At 34.2% G+C, this 21,477-nt stretch overlaps 1 protein-coding gene across 2 annotated transcripts in view; it reads right to left on the reverse strand.

Annotated features, from left to right (window-relative positions):
• Positions 1-309: 309 nt before the first annotated feature.
• The window catches only part of ACMSD (aminocarboxymuconate semialdehyde decarboxylase), a 61,466-nt gene continuing 40,298 nt past the window's right edge, over positions 310-21,477 (reverse strand). For both annotated transcript variants that reach the window (XM_004674700.1, XM_012726208.1), the window contains 2 exons: positions 3,029-3,127; positions 310-372 (listed from right to left, as the gene is read on the reverse strand). In XM_004674700.1, the coding sequence (XP_004674757.1) occupies positions 310-372; positions 3,029-3,127 (162 nt within the window). The remainder of the gene's footprint in view (positions 373-3,028; positions 3,128-21,477) is intronic.

A 21,477-nucleotide genomic window follows, 5' to 3' on the forward strand; every position in this document is an offset into this window, starting at 1 on the left:
TCAGAGTGGAGGACCTCCCTGGGCCCTCTAGGGTGAATCTGATTTTGGTCGTCACCCACATAAACCATGGGTAACATAGTGCTTTTATTTCTGACATTAATTTAAATACCGGGGAAATAATTTTTTATTTGCACATGAAATAATATTTTCCTTTTCTGAACAAACATGTGAGTCATCTTTGTTATGAATGATTTAGGTTATAGGGGGTATTCTGTTTCTGGAAAAAGCATTCAAAATAGAATTTTAGTAGCTTATGTGTGAATCATACTAAAATTTCTTCTTGAAAATTTGCCTTTATAATAAATTCATTCATTCAAATTGTTTTCTCTCAAGACCCAAAAATGCTAGGGCATTGCCAGCTTTGAGTTTATCCTGAAAAAGAAAAAAAAAAAAAAAGTTTTATTTTAAAGTATTATTTAATATTTTACAAGTATTTTTTTTCTTTTTAAAAATTATAATAGTTTATTTTTACGTCATTTTGTGCCTTTTCCCCTATCAGTTGCAATCCCTGTGAGACTTTATCAGATTTTTAAAAGATCAACTTTCTGATGTGAGAAAAAAAAATATCAGGTTAAACAATGAATCTCTTACCCGCAATGTTCTTGACCTTTTACTGGCCTCTCTCTTTGAATTCTAAACTCAAAACTGTTGTAGGAGAAAGGAACTTTTAAGGGGGGAAGCCCCTTAAAAAAACACAAAATGTTTTTTTGAAACTTCTACAGGATCTTTTTTTTAAGGACTTTCTGGGGTTTAGGGACTACTTAGAGACAGCATAGAGACAAGGTATAATTTAGGTCTGTGTGACAAGAGAGCTGGAAGAAGTGCCTAAAGTTATCTGCCATCTCTGTTTTTAGGTGTAGTTGTTGTCCTTTTAGGTGGTCACCAACAACATGTAAGCAACATGGGAGAGGTATATATCAAGTCAGAATATTGTACAAATAAAATATGTACATTTATAAATTTTACATAAAAAAAGAATTTTTTTTCTTCACTTCTCCCTAGCAGTAGTATCTATTAGATCAGCTCCACAAAAAGAATTTCTGTAATCTGAGGAGCCATTTGTGATACCTAATGATAAAATATCCATTTTGCTGAAAGGGCAGGCAGATAGTAGGGGTGAAAGGAAACATGTATGGAGTTGTGTATCAACCACTAGTGTATACACCATGATCATGTTCTTACACAGCCGTGAAGAGTGGGTGATTTGAGATAGTTACCTCCTACTCCGGCTTTTGGGGCAGTGAGAAACCATTTGCTTTACTTTTAAAGTAGCTTGGTGGGTTTCCTTTGAAAAAGATAATTTGTTGTATAAATGGAGACTTGATCCTGGAGTTAGGAGATTAGAGGCTGGGTCTTTATGTTTAAACCTAATAATTTTATAATCTTTGGTAAATTGCTTATTCCCCAAGACTTGTTTTCCTTCTTTGAATCTATATGGTAAAACACCACCCAGTGTTGTGCTCATTGATTAATTCATTTATTTCACTAAAAAATTGTTTAGTGAAATTTGCCTTTACATGCCTCAAAATGGATGCTTTATTGGCCACCTAACCACTACTTTTCCTTCTCAAAATAATCAGATTCTGTTTGTTCTTTCTGAGGTATTTTATTGATATGTAAACACGGTCTATTGATTTTTCTTTTTCTTTTTTTTTACAAATGGATGATATACTATGTATATTGTTTCATCTTTTTGCTGTTTAAACTTAATATTCTTGGATATTGATTTTAATATACTTGAGGCTGTAGATATTTCCATCATATGGGTATACTATTATTTAATTATTTGCCTGTAGATTTTTTTTCAGTTTTTTATTACAAACTTTCACAATGAGTACTTTTGTAAAGAATGTTATTTGAACTTGTGATAGTATGAACTTTTTTTTTTTAATTTGAAAGTGATACACAGCACAAGAATAAAGGGCACTAGATAATAATAAATAAAATAGTCCATTAAAATCTTAATATATGTGGGTTAGTCTGGCTTCAGTTTATTTTTCATTAACTCTATAAAAACTTTCATTTTCAAGCTTTTTTTTGTAAAAAGAAAAATTAGAAAAACCTTAGTACAGTATACTACTTTAGCAGGTACTTAATAATTTAAAACTTAGTGACTCTTATAAGGTAGGTAAATGCCAAAATATATGCTTCTTGTGTAAAGCTGCCTGAGATTTTCCGCTTAATAACTTGCAACCTATGTATATCAGAATGGATTTTCTTGGTGTTTTTAATGTACTTCCTGCCAACTGAGTATATTTGATGAACTATATATCTTTAATAATTAAAACAGATTATAGTCCAAAGGAATTTTGCGGTTCTAATTTAGAAAAAGTACAAAAAAAAAAAAAGAATTATACCAAAGGATTATGACTCATACTTTTGTAAGATTTGTCGAGTTTATCTATTTCCACAGTTTCATTTTTGTCCATCCTTGACCTCTAGTAGTGATTGCTGGTATGTTCCTTAGGAAGAACTTATTTATTGGGGTTGGGGAAACACAGGAAGTGGATGGCAAAGGAGAGGAAGTTTGAGAACATTACATCTCACTTTAAATTCCTCTTGGTTGAGGAGCCTAGTGGGTAGATTAGGCAATGCAGCATTATAGCATAACTTAGTGTAATTTGCCCATCCTAAAAGAAAAATAATTCAATTACTTGAGGTTCACTAAGTACATTGAGTTAAGGTTTCAGTGTCAGTATCCAAATGCATAGAATTGTTACAACTTTTGAGATTACATATTTGTAAAAGAAATATTAAGCAAAAATTTATATTTCTTGTGATTCATCTGATGTGCAAACAAATATAGTTTTCTTCTTGGATTTTTAAATTTAGTTGTACTAGGCTGCCTCTCAGCTTTTTTGCTTCCATTTGACCTTTAATGGTGCAGCTATTTCTGAAGACTGAGTAACTAGAAATATTAATTGTACTAGTTCCTTTGCTCTTTATATCATATATCAAAGTGCTTCCAAATCAAACATAATTAAACTTGAAAACTCATGGAAAATATCATGAGTTAAAAAACATATACCTTTGTATCTGCATCAAATTCTTCCATGGAGTCTATCAATTTCCCAGGTTCTAGCTCACCTAGTGGAAAAGGGTAGTCAGTTCCCAACATGACTTTGTCCTAAAAAAGAAAATAATAATTTTATCATTAACTTTGTAGAACTTCCAGTAAACTTAATTGTGTTTACTTATTACAAGCAACCTTGTGGTAAAATCAGACATTTCTTCCTGATTAATAGAAACATCTAAAATTCAAAAAATGTTAGTGGATTCAAAATTTATTCTGACTTTTCTCCAGGAGGTGTCGCCATTAGTTCTCTAAAAGTGCGAGGCAACCTCCATTTTTCCTTTAAAAAAGATCACTAAAATACAGGGTACTCAAATACTTAACAAAACATGCTATATTTTTAGATGAAATTAAGAATTCTATAACTCATATATATTTCCACTGATCCCACAATTTTTGAAAACATACTAGAGTTGAGAAGCAAAAAACCAAAACTGAAAACCAACCCCAGAACAATTTCTATCTCTATGAATTGGATAGCCGCTTTTTTAGTGAATTTGCTTCAAGCTTCCTTTGACACTTTATACAACAAAGAAAATAGGAATGTCTATTTACAAATAATATGCTAGAATTTAGATTATCTTGGCAAGCAAAAAAGAGATGGTCCCTGACCGTAGGGAACTCAAACCTAGTAATAGAGACATTAAGTCAACAATGGCAGTTTACAAAAATAAAATTAAAAAACTCATATTTAGGCCCTCCCTGGTGGCGCAGCGGGTTAAAGCACAGCACTGAGAATCTAAAGCGGCTTTGCATGAGTTCGATTCCCGCCTGCCCCGGAGGTGACCACATGGCGTGGCAGACCTCTCCTGACCCGCCCGCTGCTCCTCTCAGCAGTGTACTTCGAATATCTGCCTGTTCTGTACACCACTCTGTCTCTGGTGAAGCCTCTCACCGCCCCTGAGCCTCTGGCCTGTACCCCAGTTCTGTATGCATAAATAAATAAATCTTTAAAAAAAAAACTCATATTTAACCAGAATTTTAACTTATGGAAATGTATTCCACTCATACACATACACTGCAGATATACATAGGAAGTTTAATTGCAACGTTAATAGGTTTTCTTCTTTTACAAAAGTGGTATCTTTATTATTGAGGTAACATTGATTGACAACATTGTATGTGATTTAGAGGGTGTAGGGTCACACCTCTTCATATGTATGCTACCTCAGCACACTCACCAACAAAGTACCCATAAACCTCTACCATAGTCCATTGGAGCCTCTCTCTACTTTGCTCTATAACCCCCATCCTTGTTTTCGTGTAGTCTCAATCCTGCAGTTAGGTTCCTAGTATTGATTCTGGTTTATTTTATCTGTTCCTTTTTTTCTTTATATGCCGTTTAGGCACAAAATCATCTGATATTTGTCTTTCTCCTTCTAACTTGTTTCACTTAGTATAATCTCTCCAGTTCTATCCATGTTGTTGCAAATGACAAATTTCATCTTTCTCTGTTTTATAATAAATATTCCATTGTGTGGAATACACACATACCACATCTTTATCCACACATGTGTTGTTGGGCACTTAGGTTGTTTCCATAACTTGGCTATTATAAACAGTGCTTCAGTCAACATAAGTGTGCATCTATCCCTTCAAAGAAGTGAATCAAATTAGGAGTGAAAATGCTGAATCGTAACAGCTAAAGAGCAGCAAAGTGAATGGAAGAAATGTCCCTAAGTAAAAAAGAATGAGAAATGCTTCCATACACTGAAATGGAGTAAATGCCAAATTATATTGTAAGAGAAATGTTTTTGAAGATATATTGTAAAAAGGGCATGAAAAGGCCAGTGTACTATGCTCACTGTTTTATTTATTTCTTTTTTAATTTCTGTTTTATATTTATTTCTGTTTTTAAAAGGGCTTATAGACACACAAATATATGTTTGTATGTATAGTCAATCCCACTACCTAGCTCCAGAACATTTACTCCATTCCCCAAAATAAACTCTATAGTAATTAGGATTCACTCCAAATTCTCTCCTCCAACCGGTCCCGGGAAAACTGTGTCTATGGCATTGCCTATCCTGGAAATTTCAAATAAATGAAATCACATAATGTGTTATTTCATTTAGTTTAATGTTTGCAATCACATAATGTGTTATTTCATTTAGTTTAATGTTGATATATGTTGTAACCTATCTATGTTGTAACCTGAGTCAGTAATTCCTTTTTAGGTTGAATATATACCATTATATAGATATACCACATTTTGTTTCTCCATCAGATGACAAACTTTTATCCTGTTTCTGCTTTTTGGCTATTATGATAATGCTGCTCTAAACATTAGGGCACAAGTATAAAATGAATATATTTTTTCTTTTCTCTTGGGTATTTATCTCGGAGTGGAATTTCTGGGTCATCTATTTAGGGAACTATATGTTGAGGAATTATTTTCCACAGTGTCGGCAGCGTTCTACATTCCTACCTGCAATGTGTGAGGATACAAACTCCTCGAAATCCTCACCAACAACTGCTATTATCCATATTTATTACACCCATTATTGTAGATGTGTGCGGTATCTCACTAGTTCTGATTTGCATTTAAACATTCTTTAGCTCTTTATTTAGCTCTATATATCTTCTGCTCTTTATTTGCCATTTACATGTCTTGTTTGGAGGCATAGCTCCACTATGTCTATTCAAGTCCATATGTTTTTTTTTTTTTTTTAGTTGTTGAATTGTATTTTTTACATTTTCTGAATATTAGGGATTTATCAGATATATGATCACAAATAGTTTCTCCATTGTATGGACTGTTTTTTCACTGTATTATTAGTGTGGACCTTCAAAACTGTTGAAATACATACATTTTAAATTTTGATAAAATACAGCTTCTTTTTCCTTTGCTTGGTTATGATTTTGGTTTCATATTTAAGAAATTACTGCCTAATCCAGGGTCTCAAAAATTTACAACTGTGTTTTCTTCTCAGAGTTTGTAGTTTTTCATTTATATCTTTGATACATTTTGAGGTAATGTGTGTGGTAGAAAGGATCCACTTTTTTTTTTGCATGGGGCTCTGTGGTCATCTCATATATGAGGAGGTTATTCTTTTGTTATAAAAGTAAATTGGCACCTTTGTTCAAAGTTATTTGATCTTTAATTCTGTCTTTATGTCAGTAACACATAGTTGTGATTACTGTAGCCTTGTAAAAAGGCTTGAAATTGAGAATATGCATTCTTCAACTTTGTTATCTTTTACAAGCATGGGTTCTTTATATTTCCATATGACTTTTAGGAATCATTTGTCAATTCCTGAAAAAAAAGTCTGAATTTTTGATAGATACTGTGTTCACTCTGTAGATTAATGTGGGCAACCTCACCATTTAACATTATTAAATTCCACATCAGTAACTGTAGATGTCTTTTCATTTATTTAGGTCTTCTTTAAAAATGTTTATAGTTTGCAAATCTTGCACTTCTTTGTTTAACTTACTTGCAAATATTTTATTCTTCTTAATGCTATTTTAGATGGATTATTTCTTCAAATTCAATTATGGATTATTCATTATTTGCATATAGTGATACAATGAATTTTCATACATTTATTTTGTATCTCACAAACTTGTTGACTGCTAGCCCGATAATTTATTTGTGCATCCCTAGGACTTTTAACTCTCCAAAGTTGTATTATGTGCAAATAATTTTGGTTATTTCTTTCCTGGGCCCCTTTAATTTGTTTTTCTTGCCCGATTGCCTCAGTTAGAGTCTACAGTACAATGTTGAATAAAAGTGTGAAGAGAAAAAATTTTCAACCGTTCATCATGTATATAATGTCTCTTGTGAGTTTTTCACAGATTCATTATAAGGTTGGGAAAGTTCCCTTCTGCTAGATAATGTTGTTTTATCTTTTATTCCATAAATATGGATATTTTATCAGTGAATTTTTATATGTTAAAATACCTTGTTTCCTGGGTAAATTCCAATTGGCCATGATGTATAAGTTGCTTAATTCATTTTAATAGATAGTGTTTGGGAAATTTACATTTATATTTATAAGGGATTTGGGTTATAATTTTTTCTTGATATATTTGCCTGGTTTGGTATCAGGGTAATTAACACTAGTCTAATAGAATAAGGTAGGAAGTATCTTTTCTGTATTTTATCAAAGAGGTTGTGAAGAATTGATGGTAATTCTTTTTAAAAAAGGTAGAATTCATCAGTGAAATAATAGGGGTCTGAGTTTTTCTTTGTGGAAAGTTTTAAAATCATTAATTCATTATCTTTATTTGTGACAAGTCTATTCAAATTTTGTTTCTTCTTGAGTCCGTTTCTACAGTCATATTTTTCTGAAACATGTAAGTTGGAGGCATCATGATCCCTTGCTCTGAAATAAACGATAACTTACTTCCTGAGACAAGGGACATTTTCTTATATAGTCACAGTACAACTTTCAAAATCAGGAAATTTTACTTTGAAATAGTATTATTATATATCTCCAGTCCATGACAAAATTTCATCAGTTGTTCCACTAATGTGTTTCATAGGTAATTATCTCCTTCAGTTTAGATTCCCACCGATGAGCACATATTAAATTTAGGTGTTCCACATCTGAAATTTCTCTTAATCTGGAAGTTACTTTTTTTTTTTGGTCACTCTTGCCCTGATTATCATTATTTTTATTAATTTATTCATGCATACAGAACTGAGGTGCAGGCCAGAGATGCAGGAGCGGTGAGAGGATTCACCAGAGACAGAGTGGGGAGCAGAACAGGCAGGTGGACGAAGTACACTGCTAAGGTGAGCAGTAGCTGAGACAGGAGAGGTCTGCTGCACCAGACTTCTGGAGGCAGGGATTGAACTGGTACTGAAGAGGCTGCAGCTAGCTTGCATACCTTGCAGTGCTGTATCCTAACCCTTTGAGCTGCCAGGGAGGGCCTTGGCCTTATTATTTTTGAAGAATACTGTCTTTTATAAAATGTCCCTCAATTTGTGTTTTTCTAAAATTTCTTCAGGATTTTGGTACGAGTATTTCAACAGTGTGTACAGTATACTACATCAGGGGCACATGATATAAGTTTGTGTTAGTATTGGTGATATTTGATCATTTGGTTAATTTTTTAAAAATATTTACATTTTTATGCATATAAGAACTAGTGTCAAGGGAGATGAGGAAAGGAAAGAGAAGCCTAACTTGCCTAATAGTTCCACAGCTAGTATGTGATAGAGGCAGGTTTGTGTCTCCACCTCTCCACTCAGCAAAAAACTGGGACAGAAACTGTTTCCCTAGCTCTGAGTATAGGCCTGGTTTAGTGTGCATATTGGTTGAATACATATGGGTCACTATTAGTAGTTTTCGAACTCATGTCCCTGTCTCCAGTCTTATCCATTTCAGTCAATACCAAACACTGCAAAGAATGTTCTTTCACAAATATAAATCTGCTCAAGCCAAGTTCCTTTTTAAAATCCTCTAATTTGTATAATTTCCTTTTGTCCAGAAGGTAAGGTCCAAATTTCTTACCACACCATAAATTACCTCCAAAAATTGTGAGGAAGAACATTATCTGAAACATGAGCTGGGTGTTATGATGTGAAAAGCTGCTCTTTTGGGGGAATAATTATCATTCTTGGTAAAATATATGAGCACCTTTTTGATAGACTTTAATGAGCTCAAGTGCACTGTCTAAGAATCCCACTTAGTTGACTGTCTTAAAATTAGCCTAAGTCCTTTAAACAGTAATGTCAGAGGCCTGCATGCCCTTAGTTAGATGACCTTTTTAATTTTAATTTACAATCTGGCAATAACTAGGTAATCATTTCTTTCCTCTATAAAATGTCCTTGCCAACATAGAATCTTTGTTTGGTCTTTTCAGAAAGCCTCTTGTTTTGAATCAACTTGAAATAAAACTCTGCCATATGATTATAATCAGTGTGAGAATTGTTTGAACAAATGTGTGCTGAAGGAATGTATGCTTGATTATATGAAAGTTGGAAGTCTGATTATTACTAGACCTGAAATATTAAATGTATTATACTCCAAATTTGAGCTGTTGTAAAAATAAGTGATTCCTTGATTTTTAAAAAAATTTAATCACATGATATTTACATAATAGAAACCTTAGAGGTCCAAAGTTATGTCTGTTCACATCTGTGCCAACAGCTGGTCTCTCTCTGAGATGCTTGCTTGGCATTCACTGGAGGTTCATTTGTTCTTATTTCTACTCCTCTTGCTAAATTGTTTACAATTCCAAAACACAACATGATTTTTTAAAGTTCCATGCTTAATTTGTAGTTGAAATCTAGATAGTAATTTTGATATCTAATGAGTAATTTTTTCGTTCTCAGATTCATGATATTTTTTGGCTATAACTATTTTCAGAGAAGGCAAATTGTTATTATTTTAATATTATAATAGTTTATTTTCACATCTTTTTGTGCCTTTACCCATCATTTTGTGCCTTTTTCCATCTCAGCTGAAATTCCCGTGGATTTCCCATCACCAATCCATCTGTGTGCCATTATCATAGTCCTGTGCACTTCCCCCACCCCCATTTTTTATCTCATTCCCCACTCCACTCCCAACCCCCATAAAATGTCTCTGGTATATAGTTGTTCATATTATTATTATTTCCCCCTGGTTCTTTCTTCTCCTGCTTTGAGTGAAACCATCCAGTATTTTTTTTTTTCTTTCTGGCTTATTTCACTAAGCATGATCCCTTCCATCTACATCCATGTTGCTGCAAAAGGTATGATTTTATCTTTTTTGGTCACTGAGTAATATTCCATTGTGTATATGTACCACATCTTTTTAACCCAGTCATTTCTACTTTTGGGCATTTGGGTTGAGTCCATGTCCTTCCTATTGTAAATAAAGCAGCAATAAACATGGGGGTGCAGGTGTCTTTTTGAATCAGTGTTTTTTTGTCCTTTGGGTAGATACCTAAGAGTGGGATTGCTGGGTCATATGGAAGCTCCACGTTTAGCAGTTTGAGGAACCTCCAAAAAGTTTTCCATAGTGGTTGTACTAGTTTTCATTCCCACTAGCAGTGCAGGAGAGTTCCTTTTTCTCCACATCCTCGCCAACATTTGTTGTTGCTAGTTGTATAAAGATGTGCCATTCTTACATCACACACATCTCTGGCATGAGGTGGTATCTCATTGTGGTTTTAATTTGTATCTCCCTTATTACAAGTGATGTTGAACATTTTTTTTCATATGCTTGTTGGCCGTCTGAAGGCAAATTATTTTAAAGTAGGAATGAAAACTGTTTCTCCACAGTTCATCCAATTTGTCCACCCTATTTAAGGTATTTAATTGCTTTCTTTCCCAACTTGATTTTAAATGCCTGTTACAGAACATTAAACTCAATGTTTGGCAGTATTTAATTATTGTTCAGTAATTATTATTCACAACTTCTCTATATGAAGTTAATTGTTCACTTGTGATAATCTGGTTTGTAAAATTTTTTCTTGTATCTATTATCTATTTGTATCCCTTTTACTGATATCTTCGGAAACTTTTTGCCATTTTCTAACTTGTTACTAGTTTCATAAAGGAGAAGGAAGGAGGCATAAAAGAGGTAGAACTGAAGTTCCTGTTAATTTGAGGTTTTTGTGTAGTGGAGAAGAGTTAACGTAGCAAGGAAAGGCAGGTAGAGGAGTTCCCTCAAGTTTTGTGGTCCTGTAGAATGAAGGTTGCATACTCTGTTGCTTTGTATCAATCTCCACTTGATATTTATTTTTTGCATTAAAAATAATATTACATTTTATATAAAATATACTTATTGCTATTTCTACGAACTGTTCTCTCATAACTGCAAATTAATTATGTTGTCAGTGGATTACTAGTTAAGGAGGCATATAATATGATCTTGGATCGCATTGCCACATTCCCCACTGACTTAAGTCACCTGGGATATATAAGACTGGTGATCTTGCTCAGGTTCCTGCCAGTGAATTGCCTGATCCAGAGTTCCTAAAAGCTAGAACTATCTTCTGTCTTCTTGTCTGTGATTCAGGATTCTATTCCATCATGATCATGAACCAGTTTTGTTTTGTTTTGAAGATTTATTTATTTATGCATACAGAACTGGGGTACAGGCCAGAGATGTGGAGGGTGAGAGGATTCACCAGGGACAGAGTGGGGAGCAGAACAGTTAGATTGACTAAGTACACTGCTGAGGGGAGCAGCAAGCGAACCTGGAGAGGTCTGCCGTGCCATGTGGGTCACCTCTGGGACTGGCAGGGTTTGAACTTATGCTGAAGTGGCTTTAGTTTCTTAGTGCTGTGCTTTAACCCAGGGAGGGCCCAATCATGAACCAATTTTAAAGGCCATCTGTACTAGCATAACAGTTGATAACATCTCCATTTTAGTAAGGTCTTTAGTCTAAATTTAGACTCTATTAAATCCAAAGGAGTAATTCTAATAGTGGTACCATAGATGCCTCTTCTGGTATTCTGAAATTATATCTTCTAGAGATACAGGTATCTTTATTAGGCAGTAAAGCATTGGATCATGCTGACTGATTTTTATCAGGAGTACTCTGCCCAGCATACATTTCCCTCCCAAAGCCAGAAGTACATGTTTCTGATTAAGGCAGAGATTTACTGAGCTGATAATAATAGTGATTGATAGTGCTTCCGGGAAAAAGAAATAAACTGCTCACCTGCAGGGATCCATTAATTTTTTCACAGTTTTAGGGATCCCTGCAAACACTGAAGATGTAATTTACTAAATAAATTCAAGTAGTGGAAGGAAGTTCATTTGTCTTCTGGAAAAGGAGCAATTAACCATCTCCTCATTAGTATATTTCATTAGTACCATTTGCAGTAAATAAAACATAAGTCTGTTATGACATAGCTTATTACAAAATATCTAGGACATCATTCTGTTCTCCAAGCTATAATTTCCTAAACAAAGATACTGGTTTTATTCCATAAATGAAGCAAGTTTACCCTTAAATCCTTAAGATCATTGTACAACTCAAATGTTAACACCTACTATTTGTAAAACACTGGAATAAATGATACAAATCACTAACATTTATACATTACTTTGTAGTAGGACTATAGTGGCTCCTCACAACAACTCTGCCTGGTTATCACTTCTATTTGATATCAGAGAAAATTGAGACTGATATGTGATTGCAAGACACCCAGCCATTAAGCTGTATAGTCAGGATTTAAACTCTCTCATCATGACTTCCTGAGAAGGTGGTATGTTATGCACTTATTCTCTGGAAGTTCCTGCTGTATAGAGGAAGGCTGTGTACAGTAAAACATCCTTGAGCCAGAATTTTTACAGACAGAAGTATAAAAATAATTTTAAATCCCAAGTCTTTAGAATTCCTGAAGAGAGCAGTCCTAAATGTTAAGTATATAGAAGACATATAAATCATGAACAGGGGATGAAGAATTTTTGACCTTTGGGTCTGAATGATCTCCAGTATAGATACTGCTTCCATTTCACAACATTACCTTTTTGCCTATTGTAAAAATTTGGGACATAAAATGCCCTAAATGAAATTGTTACTTTGAAAAGTAAGTCATGTTTTTTACTGTGAGGTAATATACTTTCAATTTTGTAAAACAGAAATTTCTGTATTCTTTTTAAAAAATAAAGAACATTTTAACAGATAAGGCTGAAGTGGTTGAAAGTCTAAAATGCAAAAAGTGACTTCTTCACTTAAAGAATATTGAGGTGAAATTGACATAAAATTGACACTGTACTATGCCATTTGGGGTACAATTAGCTTATATTCACAATATTGTGCAGCATTCATCTGTATCTAGCTCTGAAATATTTTCACTCCTCAAAGGAGTCTTGTGTATCAAGCAGTCACTCCTTTTCCCTTTTCCCCAGTCACTTCCTCTTCCGCCAGGGAACCCTTTTCTGCCTTTTGTCTGTAAATTTACTCATAATGGGTGCTTCATATAAATTGAATCATAAACTATGTGATCTTTGTGTTTGATTTTCACTTATGTTTTCAGGGTCCATTCATATTGTAACAAAAACCAGAATTTCATTTCTTCTTACAGCTGAATATAATATCCCATTATATGGCTATACCCTTTTGTTTATTCAGTCACCTGTTGATGGACATTTGGGTTTTTTTAACCTTTTTGGCTCTCGTGAATAATGCTGTCATGAAATTGATGTACCAGCATTTGTTTGAATACCTGTTTTTTTTTTGTTTTTTTGTTTTTTAAAGATTTATTTATTTATTTATACAGAACTGAGGTACAGGCCAGAGATGCGGAGGGTGAGAGGATTCACCAGAGACAGAGTGGGGAGCAGAACAGGCAGATCGGCGAAGTACACTGCTGAGGGGAGCAGCGGGCGGGTCAGGAGAGGTCTGCCGCGCCATGTGGATCTCCTCCGGGGCAGGCGGGAATCGAACTCATGCGGAAGTGGCTTTAGCTTCTCAGTGCTGTGCTTTAACCCGCTGCGCCACCAGGGAGGGCCCTGAATACCTGTTTTTAATTAATTTGAGTATATCCCTAGGAGTGGCCTTGTTGGGATATATGCTATTTCTATGGCTAACTTCTATAGAACTACCAAATGGTTTTTCTGAGTGCCTGCATCATTTTATATTTTGGCCAGCAATGTATATGAGTTCAAATTTCTTGACATCCTTCCCAGTATTTTTCATTTTCTATTTTTTTTTTACAGATTGTTTATTTATACATATAAGAGCTGGGTGCGGCCAGAGCTGGCTGGGGTGAGAGGATTCACCACAGACAGTGTGGGGAGCAGAATAGGCAGATTGAAATACACTGCTGAGGGGAGCAGTGGGCAACACAGGAGAGGTCTGCTGTGCCACGTGGGTCACCTCCGAGGCCAGGGTTCAAACTTGCACTGAAGCGGCTGTGGCTAAAGTGTAGTGCTTCATTCTAACCCGTTGCACTACCAGGGCCCTTATAACTCTGTTTTTCTATCTTAGCATTCCGTTTCTGCTGATGCTGAGCTTAAAGACATACCAGAGATTAAAACTTTTAGTTTGACCAAATCTTTTCTGAGCATGCATTATGCTCTGGTCATGTATATGATTTCCTACATTCTTCTATGCTTTTTCCTTCTTCACTTTTGATTAAGTTTCCACTAAGGAGCCAAGCCTTATTTTTTATGTCATTACTTCAGTCAAAGACATAATTTGTTTGTTGTGAAGTTTATGTAACAATTTTTCATTTGTATTGATTTTTCAGTGATTTTTTTACTCTAACGTTGCTAACATTTCAAGACCATTGAAAAATCTTGTAAATTGATACACACAAGTGTTTATTTTCAATGTAGCTTCATACTTTGATGTCTATATGCACTTATATATACATAAATATACCTATAAATTTATTTGTATAAGTATATTGAGCGCACACAATTAAGCTGGAATTGTATAATGTGTTATATGTGGCTAACCTTCTTAACATCAAGAGTTAGGTACTTGTTTTACTGGTAAGAAAACTGAGGTTTAGGGAGGTCAAATAATTACTCAAGATATCTCAACCTATGAATGTATAATGTAGTACTATGCTGTTAAGCATCACTCACAATTTGTTTCAGGATAGAATTTCCAAAACTGTTTTTTCACTTCATATCCATTCCTATTTTTATTTCAACTTTTAATTGTGCTACAGTTTTCAACTACCTTCCTCAGACATGTATAATAAACCAACAAAGTAATATAAATTATTGAAAAGAACAAGCTATAACAAAAGACGAATATCATGAATTCAATCTGGAATAGAATGTTATGAGTAGTTCTGTATTTTCTTGGTGTCCTGAAGAAAATTTCAGTATACTTGTTTGAAGATGAAGTTTGGACATTTAGAAGCTTAGGATATAGATACTCTCATTAAGATAATTTAACTATTGCATTGCTTGTATACTTTAAAAACCAGGTTTTTTTTTAAAGATTTTATTTATTCATACAGAACTGGGGTACAGGCCAGAGATGCGGAGGGTGAGAGGATTCACCAGAGACAGAGCGGAGAGCAGAACAGGCAGATCTACGAGGTACACTGCTGAGGGGAGCAGTGGGCAGGTCAGGAGATCTCCTCCGGGGCAGGTGGGAATCGAACTCATGTGGAAGTGGCTTAAGCTTCTTAGTGCTGTGCTTTAGCCCACTGCGCCACCAGGGAGGGCCTAAAAACCAGTTTTAATGCCTTAAATGCTGTACCTAATAATGACAAGTGCAACTATATCAAAGATGCACATTTGGACAAAATTGTTCATGAAATATAAATATGGAAATAATATTTATAAATTAGCAAGTTATGTGATGTACTATGTTGAATTAATAAATCAAAATTTAGGGCCTCCCTAGTGGTGCAAGAGAGTAAGCGCAGCACCAGGAAGCTCTCCGCAGCCACTGCAGCAAGAGTTCAATCCATGCCAGGGAGCTGACCCACATGGCAAAGCAGACCTCTCCTGTCTTGCCAGCAGTGTGTTTCAGTACATCTTCTTTTTCTTTTCCCCACTCTGTCTCGGGTGATTCTTCCTACCCCCTGCACCTCTGCCCTATACTCCAGTTATTGTATGCATAAATAAATAAATCCTTAAAAATAAGTTAAATTTTAGAAATAGAAAAAATCTTCAGAATCTAAAATGTGCATATCATCTCTTTTGCCTCAATCAAAACCATTGAGATCATTAGTAAATTCTTAGCTTTTGAAATTCCTACCTGACTCCTTCTATTGGTATAATATCTTCTGGTCTGTAATTATAACTGTGAAAATGACTTCAGGGAGCTGCAAGCTGAGCTACGAAGGGATGCAATATAGATAAGATAAATTTTGTTAGAGAGAGAACAACTCAAGAATCAATAGATTACTGCATCTAGTGTTTGAATGTACTGAGAGGAGAGTTATAAAATTAGTGGAGAGTATAGAGTTAAGTTACTCTTAGTAACATGCCAAAGGTAGTGAACGATAAACAAGTGAAAGGAAAGAAGGAAAAGAAAGGAAGGGGGATGAAGAAAAGGGAAAGCTTTCCAAGCCTTACAGCCTGTGAGTAGGCCGCTTGTAAGAACTTTAGGGAGAATGAGGAAATGTTACTGGGAACTTGAGGGAAAGAGATTTCTTTATGTAATAGCAAAAAACCCCAAAAACCAAAACCAAAACAAAACAAAACTACACTGTTAATCTACATGATATGCAAATAGAAAATATATTTAGTAAACTGAGTGATATAGTTGAGGTGTGTTCAAAATGTTGCATGGCTGCTACATGCTACTTAAATACATACAAGCATTGCATAAAACCAAAGATTCAGGTGTGCATCTTTAAAAATTAACATGAGTATACAACATTTAATTCACCACTAAAAGTCCTACCTCTATCCTTTATCAGACAGTTGTCCCCTTTTTTCCAATTTGCCTACCCTTCATCCCCTTTACCTTACTTTGATTTTGTAATGAAAACTTTATTTTTGTTTTACTTAATTCATCCATATATTTGTTTTCTCTCTATATCACATGTGTGAAATGATACGGTGTTTGTCTTTCTGTCTGAATTATCTCACTAAGCATAATACCTTATAGTTTCATTCATGTTGGGGCAAATGATAGGATTTCATCTTTTTTCTATAATTGAGTAGTACATCATTGTGTATATATATACTTCTTTATGCAATCATCTGTCAGGGGGCAATTAGCTTGTTTCCAACTGTTTGCTACTGTAAACAGTGCTGTGAAGATCTTGGGACTGCATATATGTCTTTGACTTAGTGTTCATATATTCTTTTGGAAATCATTAAATATGGGGTAACCATATCATATGGAATTTTACTTTTAATATTTTGAGGGTTCTCCATATTATTTTCTATAGTTGCTATACCAGTTACATTCCTACCAACATTGCGTAAGGGTTCCCTTCTCTCCACACCCTCTCCAGTACTTGTTTCTTTTCTTTTGGATGATAGCCATACTTAGTGAGGTGCTCTCTCGTCATTTTCTCTTATGTTCCCCTAATAATAAGAGATGATGAACATTTCTTCATATGCCAGTTGTTTGCCTGTATATCTTTGGAGAAGTGTTCATTTAAGTCGTCTTTCCATTTTATTTTATTCTTTTAAAAAGCTTTATTTATTTATGTATACAAGAGCTGGGGTGTAGGTCAGAGGTGTAGGGGCATTGAGAGGATTCACCAGACACAGAGTGGGGAGCAGAACAGGCAGATTGACTGAAATACACTGCTGAAGGGAGCAGTGGGCAACACAGGAGAGGTCTGCTGTGCCATGTGGGTCAGCTCCCTAGTCAAGGATTGAATTCATGCTGCAAGTGGCTGCAGATAGCTTTATAGTGCTGAGACTTAACCCCTTGTGCCCCGAGGGAGGGAGGCCCTTTCTCATTTTATACTGGGTTTTATAGTTGAGTTTTATAAGTTCTTTATATATTTTGGATATTAATCTCTTATTGTAAATATGATGTGTTCTCCCACTCAGTAGGATGTTGTTTAGTTTGGCAGCATGTTTATTTCATTGTTCAGAAAGAAGCTTTTCAGTGTGATGTAGTCCCATTTTACCTTGGTTTTGTTTTGTGTTTACTTCGTTTGCTGTTGGAGTTGAGCCCTCAAAGACATCCCTAAGTCTGATGTTAAGGAACACACTGTCTAATTTTTTTTCTATGTATTTTATGATTTCAGGTCTTACATACAAGCCTTTAATCCATTTTTACTTAATATTTATGTATGGTATAAAACAATGGTCTAGTTTCATTTTTTGCATGTGGCAGTTCAGTTTCCCAGCACCACTTGTTGAAGCAACTTTACTTTTTCCATTGTATGTTCTGGGCTTCTTTATTGTGAAATAATTGTTCACATATGTGTGGTTTTATCTTGGGCTCTCAGTTTCCTTCTATTGATCTGTGTATCTGTTTTTTATTTCCTCTAAAATACTAGGTGTTTTTTCAATTATTATTTTTGGTGTGTGTGTGTGTTTTTAGGTAACATTACTTTACAACTCTATATGATTCAGAAATATAGATTCACACCTCTTCAGATGTATGTTACCACACAAAGCCTACCACCAAGGCACCACAGACATCCATCATAGTCCATAGGTCCATTCTTCCTTCCAGTAGCCTTAATTCCATAGTCAGACTTCTAGAGTTTGTTTTGGTTTCATTTTGTCTGTTTCTTTGTTTCATTTCTTAATAAGTTAGTGAAATCATCCAGTATTTTTCTTTCTCTTTCCAACTTATTTCACTGCGCATACTCTCCTTTAGATCTATTCATAATATGAACAGAATAATAGAATAGTACTCCATTGTGTATACATACCACATCTTTGTAATCCACTCATCTGTATTTAGGCACTTAGGTTGTTTCCATAATTTAACTATTATAAGTAGTACTTCAGTGAGCATAAGAGTGCATATATCCCTTCAATTAGTAGTTTTTCATTATTTGGGTATATACCAAGGAGTGGAATTACTGGATGGATTGTAGAACTATTTTTTTTTTTTAAAGATTTGTTTATTTATTCATACAGAACTGGGGTATAGGCCAGAGGTGCAGGGGCGGTGAGAAGCTTCACCAGAGACAGAGTGGGGAGCAGAACAGGCGGAATGACGAAGTACACTGCTGACGGGAGCAGCAGGCAGGTGAGGAGAGGTCTGCTGTGCCATGTAGGTCACTTCCAGGGTGGGCGGGGATTGAACTCATGCTGAAGTGGCTTTAGCTTCTTAGTGCTGTGTTTTAACCCACTGTGCCACCAGGAAGGGCCCTGTGGACCTATTTTTAATATTTTGAGAAACCTCCATACTGTTTACCATAAAAAGTGGGCCAGTGTATATTCCACAATAATGTATGAGGATTTGGTCTTTTTGATATGGATCATTTCATATGGGGAGACAGTATCTCATTGTGGTTTTAATTTAATTTCTCTGGTGATAATTGATAATGAGCATTTTTTTGTTCATATTGTATCTATTGGACATCTGTATGTATTCTTTGGAGAAGTGCCTTTTTAGCTTTTCTGCCCAGTTTTTTTGGTTGTATCTTTTCTTATCTTTTGATTTGTATGAATTCTTTGTAGATCTTGGCTATTCACCTCTTAACAAATAAATGATGTACAAATATTTTCTTCCATTCAATAAGGTATCTTTACATTTTAGTGGTAGTTTCTTTTGCAATGCAGAAGCTTTTTAGTTTGATGTCATCCCATTTGTTAATTTTGCTTTTGTTTCCCTTGTTGTTGAAGTCATGTCCCCACGACACCCACAACATCCCTGAAGCCAGTGTCGTGGAGTGTTGCCCCTGTTTTCTTCTATGTATTGTCTAGTTTCAGATCTTACAACCATTTTTTAACCCATTTTGAGTCAATTTTTGTGAGATGGTGGTACAGTTTCATTCTGTTGCAGATGACTGTACAGTTTTCCCTGCCATTTGTTGAAGAGATTTCTTTCGCCATGGCATTGATTCCTTTGTTATACATTAGCTGCACATATAATGTGGGGTTACTTACGGGTTCTCAATTCTTTTCAGCTGGTCTGTTTGTTTTTATTTCAGTACTATACTGTTTTGACTAATATAGATTTATGGCATGATTTGCAGTCTGGGAGTGTGTTATCTCTGTCTTTTGTTTCAGGATTATATGGGTTATTTTGTGTCTTTTGTATTCCCAAATAAATTTCAGTAATGTTTGTTCTTTTTTTCCTGAAGAATGCCATTGAAACTTTGATAGGGATTGCATCAAATCTATATATTGCTTTGGGCAGGATGACTATTTTAACAATATTAATTCTTCCAATTCATGAGCAGGGGATCTTTCCATTTCTTTGTCTTTTATTTCTTTTAGTAATGATTTATAGTTTTCATTATACAGGTCCTTCACCTCCTTTGTTAAATTTATTTAATTCCTCCTGACATGACAATAAATAGAATTATTTTATTTCTCTGCTAATTCATTGTTTGAATATAAGAACATAACTAATTTTTGTGTATGATTTTATAGTCTGCCACTTTATTGTACTGCTTTATTGTTTCTAAGTTTTTTTGTTGGATGTTTTAATTACTATTGTTTATGTTCACAACCAGAAGTCTTGTTTCTTCCCTTCACCATAGAGTTGACCCCTTTCACCTATTTAACCCTCCCTTTCCCTGTCTTTAATTCTTACAGTCTAAAAGTATGTTTTTGTTTTCTTTTGTATGTTCACTAGTTTTGTTTCCTTATTTTACACATCAGTGTAATCATGTAAGGTTTGTCTTTCTCTGTCTTATTTCACTTAGCATGATATCCTCTAGTACTTTTCATGTTTTTGCAACTGGCAATATTTCATCTTTTTTTCTATGAGCATGTTAATATAGGAAGGCAGTAAGATTTTCCCTTTTTCATATGTTTCACAGTGATAAACTGACATACAACTGGCATTCTTAGTTATATCTTTAAAACTGACATTGTAGACATTGATTAAATATTTTCTATAAAACAGAAAAGTAAAAATATGTAAAACTATTTAGCATACAAATGGTTTTGGTTTTTATGTGACATCTATTTACTCTTAAGTATTTGAAATTTTTATTTATTGTAAAATTTCTATAAGTAATCAAATATTACTTTGTTAATATTAATATCACTTAGTGTTATATGATTATAATGTAAAATATAATATAACATATAATGTTCTATATTATATTATTAATATATAATAGTCATATCATTTATATAACGTAGGGTACATAGTACTACATATGCTGTTTAGTACATGGTATATTATAGTATTACACTATATATACTGTGTGTGTATATATATATACACACACATATATATATATAGTTTCATGTGCTATATGTTATATAGCATATAATTAGTTACTTCATAAGTTTAGTACATATTAATAATACTAAATATTTTCTTATCAAAAGGAGGCAGGTGCTCACTTTCCCAATTCTTGACCCCCCCGAAGCCATTTTTACCTTGTCTTCTAATAATTACTTTTATAGTTCTAGATAATAAGCCTATATTATCAGTTCTTCATTTATTTACATTAGAGAGCATTTACTGACTTCCATTATCTTTTAGAATTTTTCTTATTCTAAAATTTTGTGCTTCATTTTCCCAATGGAATTATAATTTTCCATTAAATCCATACTTATTTACACTATTATGACTGTATATATATTGTTCACTGCTGAGTTGAGTAACATACAATTATTTTCTGCCACATATGAATGAATATTTTCTTAGAATTAACATATCCTTTTTTATTAATTAATTTTCTATGATTATATTGATTGTCCTTAATGTACAACAGATTTATTGAATGCCTAATAATAATTGTTTCAGGATGTCTCTGGATGGGAAGGAAGGAGGGAGGAGCACAGGGGTTGTGGTGATGGTGCATGGGGAAATTGGGGGAAGAAATTCAGTGTGCCTACATTTGAGGGGGGAAGTAAACATTGTTTTAAAATGAACATTGATGTAAAATAAATATAAATATAAATTAAAAAAATAATTGTTTCAACC

The sequence above is a fragment of the Condylura cristata genome, unplaced genomic scaffold (genome assembly GCF_000260355.1).
Source record: "Condylura cristata isolate star-nosed mole 26May11 unplaced genomic scaffold, ConCri1.0 scaffold00002, whole genome shotgun sequence".
NCBI lineage: Eukaryota > Metazoa > Chordata > Mammalia > Eulipotyphla > Talpidae > Condylura > Condylura cristata.